Genomic DNA, 13,960 nt, shown 5'->3' on the forward strand with positions numbered 1-13,960 from the left:
TTGATACCCTTTACTCGTTATAAGTAATATGTTCGTAATGAATGTCTTAACTATAGGCATTGTTCATTCCACGATAGTCCAATCAATTATGTATGAATGCTGTGGTTGATTTGTGTTACTATTTGAATGTCAACAATTTGAGATAATTTCACGTAATTGATGTAATTGTAGAAAATTTGACTGGTGACGCGAGTTATTAATTGGTCATTGATTATAAATAAATTAAAAGTTATCAAGTTCAATAAACTATGAAATGTGATACAGTACTCTATTATGATGGAATGTATCGAATGACGATTTCTATAGTAAAACATTATTAATAAAGAAGTCACTGCAAGCAGATTCAAGACAAGACAAATAAACTTCAATAAAACCGACTGTTTCAATACTACGCATAGAAATGAAAGCGTTTAAAAAACAAATACATAATCTCATTTATATTTTATCATTCTTTGGAGATGTAGGAGTACTATGTAATATGAGTAGGATAATTCATCGAATATTCTATTATTACGATATCTTACATCATATTATTTTTAATATCTATTACATAGTTTTCGATTTTAAACTTAGCCAATCTGTTCTTGAATTCATCTTGATAATTAGCAACATTCATGTTTTTTCAAACAGACCTAATAAGTACAGTTGTTAAATTAGTAATTATTTTTTTTTTTAAATATTCTGCCGATAAAATCGTCTATTGTGTGTTAGATTTAGTGTTGTCTCGTGAAGAATCATATGAATTCTCCAGATCTTTATACTAACGACCTGTTGCTGAACATAAAACACGCCTTTTGTACTTTTTTAAAATGATACACCAAACATTCCTGTGGAATAAAATATGCACAAATAAATTCTCAATCATTTGTATCACTTGTGATTGTGTTATCAAAATAAAATTAGATTGTTTCCTTTGTTGTTTGTGTTGTGTAATGTTGAAACTGGAGGAAGAAAATTAAAATAAATTGCAATTTAAGGTGGTACCTAACACTACAGGGAGATAACTCTGTAAAATCAGCCAAACGTTTTAATAACGTTGTGTTGTAAAGGGAATATTAAGCTTCTCAATGATCAAAATTGGTGTTTGTCAATCTGCTATATAACCAGTGTAATTTTTCTGATAAAATGGTTGGTTCAAAATTTTTGAAATTTATGTATTTTGGTTAAAGGTTCAAAGTAAATACTTTGTCAAAATTTCATGAAAATTAAACGAGCCAAATTAATTTTAGTGAAAGTGTTGGGTACCACCTTAATTGCCCGAACAAATAAAATATTTAAAACGTTCCTTGATTGTTTAAATATATCTCATTTATCCAATAGAAAACCAATATTAGACACGTGTCAAGGTCTTTGAGTTTCTATACCACAAACTGTACAAATTTTCCTGCACCAGATGTGCATTTCGTTTATCAGTTTCCCTCCAGTGATGCTCCAGACCAACATGTGTAAAAAGAACTACTAACACCTAACACAAAAAGCTGATCAAATCTCACAATAGAGTCAGATCCGGGTATGGAATCAGAGCTTTGGTTGAGGGAGGTTTATATGATTTAATTTCCGAAAATTGATATAGGCAACAGCAAATTTATGTATGCATTTTCGATGTTGAGATCCAATTGGCAACTTAAAAACCAATCAAATCTTTGAAGATACATTTGCCTTCAACTAGTTTTTTGCACCCCAAAAGTAATACTTATAAATTTGGGGAAAAAGGTTTAGCGGTATATATGTTTATTTATAAAATATAGATATAAGTGATACTCATAAAGCATTATGATAACCAAAATCACAAAATCACAAAATCACAAAATTACAAGCTTGTTTGTACTTACCGTTAGTGGGGAAATCGTGCTTGGCTGATAAAAAGATTGCGTTTTCTAAAATGAGACTCTTTTCTCCATAGTAACAAAATCAAAGCTAAATTGTGTTATGAACAGAACTACATTATAAATTAATGAGCTTTACTACAAGTACTGTGTAAAAATAGTTCGTACTTTAAGACATGAAAAACAAGCACAAACACGAACTATTGAAAATACACATGATACACTTTATGCACATTTATCGAAGTGCACAAAGTATATCCGAGATGCGTTTTGTAATAGAAAAGAGTAAATAGTGCATTAATTTAAGATACAAACTGCTTAAACGCAAATCCTGTTCTGCATTTTAAAGTCACAATGAGGGATTCAACTGCGCGCGAACACTTGTACCTCACAAGACGTTCAAGATCATTGTATGGTAGACATTAAAGACGCTGCTTGAATCACGGAGATTTGCCTTGAAATCTCAATAAAGCAATATTAAACATTTATACTAGATGAAAAAGAAACAGTTATTACAAATATATTTATTGACAAAAAAACAGAAATAATACGCAAAAAATATATTAAAAAAACCAGAAATAATAGAAACAAATGAATCTATTTTCAGATACACAGAAGCGTCGTTTAGGCATTGTTTTGAAATGTTTTAAATAGAAACACGGAAAAAATGATTGATATACAAAATAAATAGCAATTAACAAACTAATAAAATATTTTTTATGCAGAGGGATGTGGTTAATTCTTTCTTTTGAAGATATACGTGTGTGTGCTCGTTTTATTTCAATACTGCAAGCGTTATCTTTCACTCATTATTAAAAGTGTTGTACTTAAAAAAACGATATTAAGGATAGTTAAGTGAAGTTTTATTCCAATAAATCTATCTGAGCAAATATACTCAACTTTTAATAAACTTAGAATAAATGTCAAAGCTAAAACAAATACTTATGTTCTTAATTAAGTTCAACGAAAAAAATCACGAAAATCAAATATATCAAATCGAGGATTGCAGAATGTCGCGTGCATTGAGCTCGTCTGCTTTCGTTGACGAGTGTCGATGTAAATTTCAGTATCTGTTGCATTTACCTTTAAAGTCAGATTAAGCAGATCAATACTGGCCTATTGTTATTACAACGCTCTCTTGAGAATATAATGATAGTGGAATACATTGAAAAACTCATCGCAAACTAAATCAGCTTAGAAAGAACCGTTCCTCCCACTGCAGGAATTGCCTCTGTGAAATTTAATTTACTAATGGACCCACGGGAGTTATATTGTTTTCTACCAATATCCACGAACCGTTTGATTGAATTCCTCTATTTGTGTGAACTAAAAGAAAATAACTATTTTACGAAAACGAATGTAGCGCATGAATATTTTAAAGGTTTTCTCGCATTTTGATTGGATAATTTTCATCGGACTGGAATCATCTTCTCAAATAGAACCAGTAACACCTACAGCGGCGGAAGTTGAATAATTTGATTTTCACTACATCACAAGAGGACTTTATCTGTGACGACATACGTTTGTTTCTTCTTTTTCACATTTTAGCATTTGCTTGCAACTTTTCCTGCTTATAATTATTTGTTATAAAGTTGTGAATATATGAAGTGATGCCGTTTGGAAACTTTCAAACACTCAAGGAAAGAATCATCTACCCAGCAAGAGATGCCGCGTCCTCCGCAAAATCTTCTATTTCGAGGTAAGTCTTTTTTTTTCTTGAATTATTTATTCATGCTAATTTGTAGTTTTTGTGAAAGATACTGCTACTTTGTCCAAAAGAAGTAAGAAAAAAGAAAATATTCGTGGTAATACACTTGATACTATTGAAAACAATATAAACTAACATTTTAATTTTTAATATCCATCATCAAAATCATGGATAATTTGAATTGAATTTAGTTTTGAAGGATGATACAAATGCATCAAAATAAATTTAATATACATACAATGTATATATTGTTTTATTAAAGTGTAACCTGTTATACTATATACTATCACCCAGCTTATGATGGACTATACTTCTTAAGTTATCATAATCACCTGTTGTAATTATCAAATATCAATTCAATTGTACAATAAATAGGTCGTTTTTTCTCCTCAAGATGGTATATGTGGTTTTTTCCCCCAAAAAAATACATATGTATAATAATTTTGAAAATCAATTAAGTTTTTTTTTATTCTTGATTACAAAATAAGAAACAGATGGTTTGAATTTAATCAGTTTAAGATGATAGTATTGAATTTGTAATAATAAATATATGAAATTATTCACCTACGTATTTTTTCTGTGTTTAGATCTTTTTGTAAGTTTTTTTAAACTGCATCCATTCTGAAAGAATGATTGATTATTTGGAATATTGTCATCACTCCCTTATGTTCACATTGTTGTATAAAGAAAAATTAACGAAAATGTAATTGCTTTATCTATTAATTTGCCGTTGATCAACGGAAAAGAAGGGAGCCTGATTTTGTTGTTGTATCATAATTTTTTTTTAATTTTTTTTTGTTGGTTATTTGAAAAATTCGCTTTTTAGTTGCCAGATGATTTAGAGTTTGGTATTAGTTGTTGATATATTTTATAGACATCTATCCATTGTTGAAGACTGCATATTGACCTCTATATATCTTTTTCGTTATTTGTTCTGTTAGGTTGCTGTTAAAATGACGTATACCATCAGTTTGTTTTCATATCAGTTGTTGAATTCCTGCCACTCTTTCACACACAAAATAAAATACATAGTAAACTAAAGAATCATTCAATAGTCACAATGATCCTTAAAATTATGCAAACCTTTACACCTAATTTTAAATTCAAAACGGCCGCCAGGAACGATTTTGGCGCGCTGTGTTAGATGTTACAACGCTACATCTGTGCGTCGACAACACACACAGATTTGGGATAATATGAATAAATTGCAAATCATAATCGCCAAGCACACTTCTGTTTGGTGAAAACATGATATTGTTCAACTTTATAATCAAGTCAAATCAAATCAAATTGTATTTGTGTAACTGAAATCCAAAGATCAAGTTGTTACGAAGACAAACATGACATCAAAGTTAGCCAACATTCATATTATACAAACATTTTTTACATAAATTAGGCCGTCAGTTTTCTCCTTTGAATTGTTTAACATTTGTTATTTCGGGGCCTTGATAGCTGATTATGTTAAACCAGTCTTGCGTGCCCACAAACGCACTCCTTCGCCTATCTAGACCACATGATTGGTTGATTTTTGTACTATATCATAAAGTAACAACTAATAGAGTAATAAATAAAATTTGTAATGAAAAAAAAATATTTAAATTTTTGCTGATCTTTTTTGCACCTTCGAGTCTCCTTAAACCAGTTTTACGTGCACACAAACGCGCTCCTTCTCATTTCCTTAACCACATGAACATACAACTTAGTCTCATGTCAGATATATACAAAAGATTTACAGTGTGTTCCCATTTTGAACCGCCTCTATGTTATAATGTTTTTCCCTATTACATTTTTTCTCATATATAACAGCCTTTTATGAGTAATTGGAGAGACATGTAATCGTCTAAATAAATCAAATTCTTCTGGAAGCTGGTGTTTTGAAAATTATACAATTAATATCCAATGAAAAGCAATACTAGCATTATTCTTTGTTTTATATCTTTGTTGTACAAAAATGTATAAGGAATTGATGTGTAGCATAGTTATGCAAATTTAAGGTTTTGTATTTGATTAAGGATGGCAGTAAGATTAAGTATACTGTCTGATCATAGGGCGAATCAACTTTAAGCCATACCAAACGTTTGTTTTGAAAAAAAAAACATACACTCCTACTGCTGTTTGAAAACTTTAAGAGAAGTGTAGATGCACATCGTAATTATTTAATCCTTGTTTATGTTTTTTCTTCTTACGCAACAATTTGTTGCATGTTATCCCTGCGATGCGTCTTATTGGAGATTCCAACTGTGCTTTACTTTATCACACTTTCTGCTGTGAATAAAACCTTTCAAGATCTTAGACATTCAGTACTTTATAGTCTTTTATACTTTGTACCACCCAGTTCTTCATATTTCACGTCGATTTGAAACTAAAAAGTATTGGGAAAACCATGATTTTGATGTGAAGTTTATCTTTCAACAATATCAATGCATTATTGAAAATAGAGTAGGATTATAAAAAGATTATTGATGTTTTTAAAATCCTCTTTTCAAACACGACGTAAATGTATCTACCCGAGATTTATAAAATCGATCTATTTGTTTAAAACGTGAAGGCGTGAGAGAAGAGTATTATTTCACAATGCATCGACAAATAAGCCGCGGTGGAAAGCTTTTTATCAAGCGCGCATCGATACTTTTACATCTAATTGACTGAGAGAAAAAAATATTTATTAGACACTCAAAAGCTTCTATTATGTAAAAGACATTCTACGTTTTCTCTATATCCGCAGCTTTGTTCTTACAAAAAGTTCAAATGTTTCCGACATTGATAATTTTAACGAATTGATATACGGATTGTGTTCGCACGTTTCTCGTTAATGGTTCTCTATTTTAAGTTAACCGTCCAGTGAATTCTGGCATAAAATGACACATTTCAAATCGATGGAAACATGTATTTTTTATCAGGTAGATTTCATTCTATGTCTGTTCTATTGATTGTTTAAATGATAGATGAGCTAAATCAGGCAGGCTGGAACTCATTAATCGACCAGAGAAGTTAGGTACAACAAGTTAATGACGGTTTATGGGTGTTTTGCCTGTAGCCAGTAATCATCCACGCGCTCTTCAACATGCTCAAGCTAATACGAACACCAGAACCAACATAAAGATGGCACATTAAAATAAATTTGAAACTTTTATTATCTTTTTTTGGCTAAGTTTCCTACAAATTGTTTTAACTGCATCGCTAAAGTGTATGAATTTTAACAGTTCTTTCCTTAAAAAAAGCAGGATGATATAAGTATATGGTGAATAGTTTTATATATCTGTACTACTAGTCGTCGTTCAATAGATAAAAATGTTGTAACAAATAATGATAGATCAAGGTTAAGATTATGATCGAGTGAAGATATAAAATAGAACTTCTCAATGTTTCGAGAATTGTAATGATCAGATAACGTTGTTGTCAAAACACTTATGCAATGCAAAAACAAATTAGATATGTAGAGCCTGTAGTCTGTATTAAAAGCTGTCAATACCATTGTTAAACAATTTCTTCTGAACGAACACTTGTTTTTCTAATTTATTCTTCTTTTCCCCATGGGCAGAGTGAAATCTGATCTAAATATATTTTTTATACAGTCTATTCTGTATGCACAACTGCTTCAGACGCATAATTCTTTAGAAAAGTCAAAGTCGGTACGCATTTTGCGTTGATTGATAAGCTTAGCGTGTATGCCCTTAAACCCATATATGAACATACAAGTTGCACTCGGTATACTGTCCTCTTAGTTTTTGTTTATTAAACTCTTGAGACGTGTCTTCTATTATTGCATATTTATTGTTAGTTATTACTTTTCATACTATTCTAGGTTTTAAATTTTTAAATGCGTACACCGGTCATGTTCAGTTAGTTACAATTAATTTTATTATGAATGCTTAAACAAAAAGACACATTCATGTAGAAACTGTATGTTTATTCACTGATGTGCTCAACCAAATAATAGGAATTTAAGCTTAAAGGATATGCAGAGCAATCACACCAAATATATAACGCAATATATATAATATATTTATAACACCAATAGAAAACAAAAACCAAAAAAACACAAAATAGTACGCAAAAACATAAATATAACACCAAATAGAACGCAAAAAAAAGTGAAAAATTACAAAATTGGATGAAAAACGTAAATTACATTAAATAGTTTTTTTTTCTGTTTCAATATAAAGTTGTATCTAAATTATTTTCTGGTTTCCAGTACATGATTAGTAATAGCTATAAAGGGGCTTGACATCTTTATCTGCAACTTCATGATCATTTCATAGGATTTTTCTTACAACATGACAGTGTTGTTTCCTAGTCTATCATATTTTTTTAAGTTTTAGCTCAGAAAGGTTTAGGCTTTTCATATTTATACAATTCAAATTGGGTAGAATTGGGTTGACTTTCTAAGCCTTATTTTATATAATTTCTCTAGATTAGCTTGTGTCTGTAATTTCATGTTAATTCGTATCTTTTTCAACTGATTTCTTCCCTTTTTCTTCCCCATTTGTTCATTGCTTTTTCTTTGTTCTATTGTGTTTTATGTCCTTTTTTATACTACATTATCCAAAAGAATGCATTTACTTTGTGCATGTTGTGTCATGGTATGTTTTTAAAAGACCTCCAAGACATTGGTCCTCAAGGGTCCTCAATGTCTCATACTGTGTCACCTTTAAATACATTGTCTGTACATTAGCTCTCATTAAATAGTAATTATAAAACTGACAACCAATTATAACTGCTAAAAGATCAAGACCTTTCAATTAAAATGGCAAACTTCGCGACAACACATTGTTAACTAAAGACCAAACTGCGAGATGACTGTCTGAAACCGACAAAGAAATGAATGCTAAATGATTGTAATTCTCAAAGCATCCCTAAGGCACCATATCAACTATGATCTTGAAAAGCAAAATAACTTGGAGGCTTGAATAGGTCTCAGGAGGGTATCTTAATACATCTATTGGTTTCTACATTTAAAAGAAAGCCATTCTGTCACTGGAAATCAATTTCAGGGATCCCTTGTTGAAATAACTATGACATGTTTATTAAGACTAAACAATGGGTTATATGAAGTAATTTCAATACCATCGATGCTAGAGTTTACAAATTTTTGCCAAGTTATTCCCATAAGATGAATTTTTTATACTGCATCCATTTGCACTTTCAAAATTCCGTTTTCGCTTACGTTTATTTCTTCGAAGATTGCTTCCTGAAAATTGATTAGTTGAGTAAGAAAGCTATAAAAGGATAAACAGATTGGCATTAAGTACCGAATAATGCATTAAATTTATTTGATGTATTTTCAGATAGAATGTAAACAAAATTAAATATAAGGCATTGGACTTAATGGGTTAACAAAATTAAATGAAACCATTAATTGTTAAATCTTGTTTCCCGTCTCATTCACGATACAGAGCATTCCAGTCTTAGATACAATGTACAATTATACGATATCGATATTTCGTTAATTTATTCAATGACCAAGCTCTGTAAGAATGTGTCACTGCTCCTAAGACATATGTCGAGTTTGTTGAAACACATGTCACTGTTTCCCAAGACACAAACCATGGTTTTTGAGACACATTGTCGCTGTTCCTTAAGACTCGTGTTTGATTGTTTCTAAGATATTTACCACCATTTAATAGCGATTAGTATCTAAAATAAACATTACTCCCTACTTATTCTTTATTGCAGTTGAATGAATGTGAAAGTATATGATTTTTAAGTTTAAAGTCGAGACAATTTCAAACTTCACAATTGTCCTTCTTCTCATATTTTTTTTCCAAGTTGTATTTCATTTAAATCATTTAAATCTATATCAAATTATTGTCTGCCTAATGTATTTTCATAAGTTCATTAGGATAGTTATGCGCATGATTTTTGATATTCGAGAACTCCGGATTAATAAACAACAGAAGAGCTTTTTAATTTGACACAGCCTTTTTATTTGATTCATTTAATGTTTTTTGATGTCAAAAATTAAATTCATTTAAAAAAAAATAATTTTTTGAAGATTACAATTAAAACAAAATAACAAAAAATATTCTATAAAAACAATAATTTTAGGTTAATTCTGGAAATTTAAGGAAAACAATTTCAAGCCATGAGTACTGTGTATTTTCTGCATTTGTTTTTAACATGAATAAAATATAAGATGTGGTTGTGAACCAGGAAAGATTGTTCCACATGGTTAATTGTGAATTAAAATTTGTGTGACTTTTTTGGATAGAAGGTTGAATACCATTTCCAATTGGTGCCATTCTTAAATATGACAAAACAATTCTAGAATGTAAGAATTATATAATGATGTTGAATACTTTTGATCAAAGCTTACCAACAACAGAGAAATGATAAACTTCAACATATCGATCAAATTGAGGCAATGGTGCATAACCCATACACATACTTAGCATTATACTCTAGGTAATTAACTTTTTACCATTACTCTTAAATACTTGTTGAGTTGTTTCGATGAGCGATGACATTGTAGCGAGACTAGCTCCCAAAAGACTCCAGTTTTGCTTTTTTTCATTTTAATACGTATCATATTTTATTATCTCAGACTTGTATTAATATTCTGAAAACTAATGATCATAAAGTATTGCTTCGAGATATATATTATCATAGCAGAAAAAAAATCAATGAATTTATGAAGCAGCAATATGCATTTAAAAGCATGGAATTTAACTCTTAAACGGAACCGTTAACATTAGTTTACATTTCATTTAACATGAAATTTAACACAACATTTTCTGTTTCATAAAATGTGGACAAATATTAATTTCATGTTTAAAACAGTTCTGTTTCATGAACATTTCCAATTTGCACGATTATTTTATGTTCAAAAATGGCATTTTTTGTTGTGAACTGAATTATAATAATTGTAATAGTGATTGCTCAACAGGGGGTGTTCAGAGCATTCAATAATATTGATAAAATCACTTTATTGCTGAATTAATTGTTCAATATCGATTTCAACGTTTATTAGGTTGTAGTAATTATATAAACCACATGCAATAAATTAGGTTTTTTGAAAGTTTGAAAGATAGGGATCAGGAAAAAGTAACTAATAGTGTTATAAAATGGAGAACACAGAATTACAGAAAATGTAATTTCAAACCGGTACAAGACCCATTATGTCAGATTGATAAATTACAGAATTTAAATTGATCGGAAAGAATACATGAAGCGTTTACATTTACAGTATTGCGTAATTCTATCCGAACGACATATATTTTACAAATTTGTCATAAAAAAACTAGTACAAAATGCACGAGTTATATTAATTTGTCATGATTACTTTGGTACTTATTTGAAAAGGACAGAAATAACCTGTTTACTGTCAATTTCTAGAATAACTTTGACTTTTATAAATAACGACACTGAAACCATAAGACTTGTTTTCTTATTCTTTTTATGGGCTTCGAATAATGTACAGACATGTTATTGCTAATATTGTACTAGTGAGACATCTATTGATTAATAAACGTTCGTCTCCTTTTGAGGAATATATATATATTAAGTTAAGAAATTTGAAAAATAACACAACCAATGAAGTCGTTCGAAATGATTCACATCATTTTATTTTGTAGATTTTTTAAACATTTTAATTAAAATTGATTGGTGTTTACTTTATACAAGTCCAGTTACATGCATGTTCAGAACGAGGTCAAATTTACAGTTTATTCAATATGTGATTTCTGTAAAAGGAGATTGACTGGGAAAATGACAGTCAAATTTGGAATTCAATCGGAAACTGAAGAAATATTGAGAAATAAAATAGATATCATGAGGCTTATCCATGAGGAGGATTGTAATATGGGGAAGCTTTAAATTTCAAATTTAACAAAATAAAGTCTATTCGATAAATACATCAAGTCCAATATATATACCAGACATATATAATATCATGTATTTAAGTAACCCGACAAAGTTTGTCTCTCCCCGTAAAAGATCTCGCCACAACGAGGATTTGTTAATATTGTTATAATAGAGGGCAACGAAATTGAACGACTGAATTATTTGGGATTATATTAAGCAGATATGTGAATTTGAAGATGAACTGACCAAAAAAAATTAGAGATGTCTACCTTAGAGCTGAAAGTTTAAATCTAACAGGCCATGCGATGTCCAGTCTGTTTGTGGTTCTTAATGTTGCATTTAAAGTGGAGAGTTTGCCGTATTTTTTTATATAGATATAGGAAGAAGTGGTATGAGTGCCAATGAGACAACTCTCCATCCAAATAACAATTTATAAGAGTAAACCATTATAGGTCAAGGTACAGCCTTCAACACGGAGCCTTGACTCACACCGAACAACAAGCTATAAATTTAAAATTACTATTGTAAAACCATTCAAACGGGGAAACCAACGGTCTAATACTTATTTAGTCCAATTTAGAAAAAGTCATTAAAAGAACTGCCTGTTCGGGATAATTGTTGCAAAGGTATCAACATAGGACTGATCATGATGAGAAAGGGAAAGTTTTAACACAATGTGTTTTATTAAGACAAATTAAAGTCGTGAAAATGCTTTGTTTCAATTTTAAATGATGGTTTAAATATGTCCCTTTAAAATTTTGTATCCACAATTAATTGTTTTGACAGTGCCCTAGTTATTTTCATCGTGTTCATGACGTCATGCAAAAGTTGTGTAATTTCAGAACTTAACCGGATTGCAATAAATAGCTATATTGTCTATAAGCTGGTTCTCGGCTAAACATCACACTTATGTAATCGTTAAATACAAGCGGATTCCAGTTTTAATGTCTACTTATAATTTGATAACTCCCACATGCATGCATGCACGATTGTAATTGTGTATTCGGTAACACTTTTCATTTTCTGTCATCATTTAAAGCAGATTATTTTGTGTTATTTTCTCATTATTTGTTTTCGTTGACATACTGTATCATGTTTATGAACGAACTGTTTTCTATGACCTTTATATACAAATAAGTGTGATACTTATTTTGCTTATAGCTGTATCAGAACTTTAAATTCCGACATAAGGATGATAAATGATTCAACACTTTTAATCAAATTCTTTTCTGTATTTAAAAAAAAATGCAATTTTATAGATTTTTCTAATTTTGACATTTCATGGCATTGCTTATAAAACTCTTGATAAATATTCAGATGCTTCTGAATTTTAGGCATTTGTTTTACGAATGAGGTAATAAAACAAATACTTCATGTTAAAAATGTTGTCTTGAATATTTCTTGTAATAAGTTATTGATGCTCGTTCTTTAGTTTTCTATGTTATGATTTGTGTGTACAATTGTTTGTCTGATTTCTATTTAGCCATGGCCTTGTCAGTATATTTTTGACTTGTTAGTTTGAACTGATGTCCTTCTGGTATTGGTCGCCTCTCTTTTGGCTAACTAACACCTTCATGTTGCTGATATATCTTCAGAATCGAACTGTAAGACTAATTCATTACTACTCTATAAGCCCCCCCCTTTTTTTCCCTTTATCATGGAATCGATATTCTTCTTCTTTTGAAAGATATTTTTGCAAGATCATGTCTTTCTAATAAAATCCCATCACTTCTTGCAAATTTTGTTTATTAATTTTTTATGACGACCATCATATTAGCTTGAGAGTGTTTGATGTCCAGGGCGACGACGGATATTGTAATTGAATAAGTTCTTATTTGCATAGAAATGTCCTCGTAAAAACGTCTTATCACATAAAATTACCTGATAATTTGGATAGTCCATTAATGGACAAGAAAACACATCTTTTTTCCAGGAAGTACTGTAATATTAATGGAAAGAATGGCTTTAGTAACATCTAAAATAAAGAGAATTAATACCAGGGCTGGTATAGTATGTTTAATGCGTCTATTTTGAGAAAAAGATATATTTTACCAAAACTAAAAGCTAAATACAATCTTGTAATAGTTTTGTGTACTTTTACATTTTGCCAAAAAAAAAAAAATGTTTGTTATTTTCAACCTTGCTGTATGTAATAGTGTGTGTATTGTTAAGGAGTACTTTGTGTTAGTAATTGTCTCTTCTTGGGTTTATTCCCGCCACTTTTCCTTTTATTCATATTGGTAGTGAATGCCATTTAGAAGCCTCAAATGAAAACTGTGTACTTTTTATGACTATGAGTTAACGAAATAAGAAGATGGAGGCTTCGTGAGAAAAAGGATAAAAATAATTAAACCTGATGACTTTTAAATAAGAGTGATCGAACATGAAAATGTTGCGGAAATTGTAATTAAATTAACACTATATGCAAGGGCAATCCCTTAAGACTGCGTCTTGATAAGATATATAGGATAATTTTAGATAGAGCAATTCATTATAGAAAGTTCCATTAAAAGGAAGAATAATTTCTTGTAACGATCAGAGTGTAAACATATATTAATTAGATAGCACTTAAATAAACATTAGAGAGATAGAATGATTCGGATAATAAATTAATCTAGAAGGT

At 30.1% G+C, this 13,960-nt stretch overlaps 1 protein-coding gene across 2 annotated transcripts in view; it reads left to right on the forward strand.

Moving 5' to 3' along the window:
* Positions 1-2,999: 2,999 nt before the first annotated feature.
* The window catches only part of LOC143082990 (vesicular glutamate transporter 1-like), a 64,097-nt gene continuing 53,136 nt past the window's right edge, over positions 3,000-13,960 (forward strand). Inside the window, exon 1 of one of the 2 annotated variants that reach the window (XM_076259068.1) lies at positions 3,000-3,525. In XM_076259068.1, coding sequence (XP_076115183.1) covers positions 3,437-3,525 — 89 coding nt within the window. In that variant the 5' untranslated portion in view covers positions 3,000-3,436. The remainder of the gene's footprint in view (positions 3,526-13,960) is intronic. The other variant, XM_076259069.1, reaches the window with a different exon arrangement.

Source organism: Mytilus galloprovincialis, chromosome 7 (genome assembly GCF_965363235.1).
Source record: "Mytilus galloprovincialis chromosome 7, xbMytGall1.hap1.1, whole genome shotgun sequence".
Taxonomy (NCBI): Eukaryota; Metazoa; Mollusca; class Bivalvia; order Mytilida; family Mytilidae; genus Mytilus; species Mytilus galloprovincialis.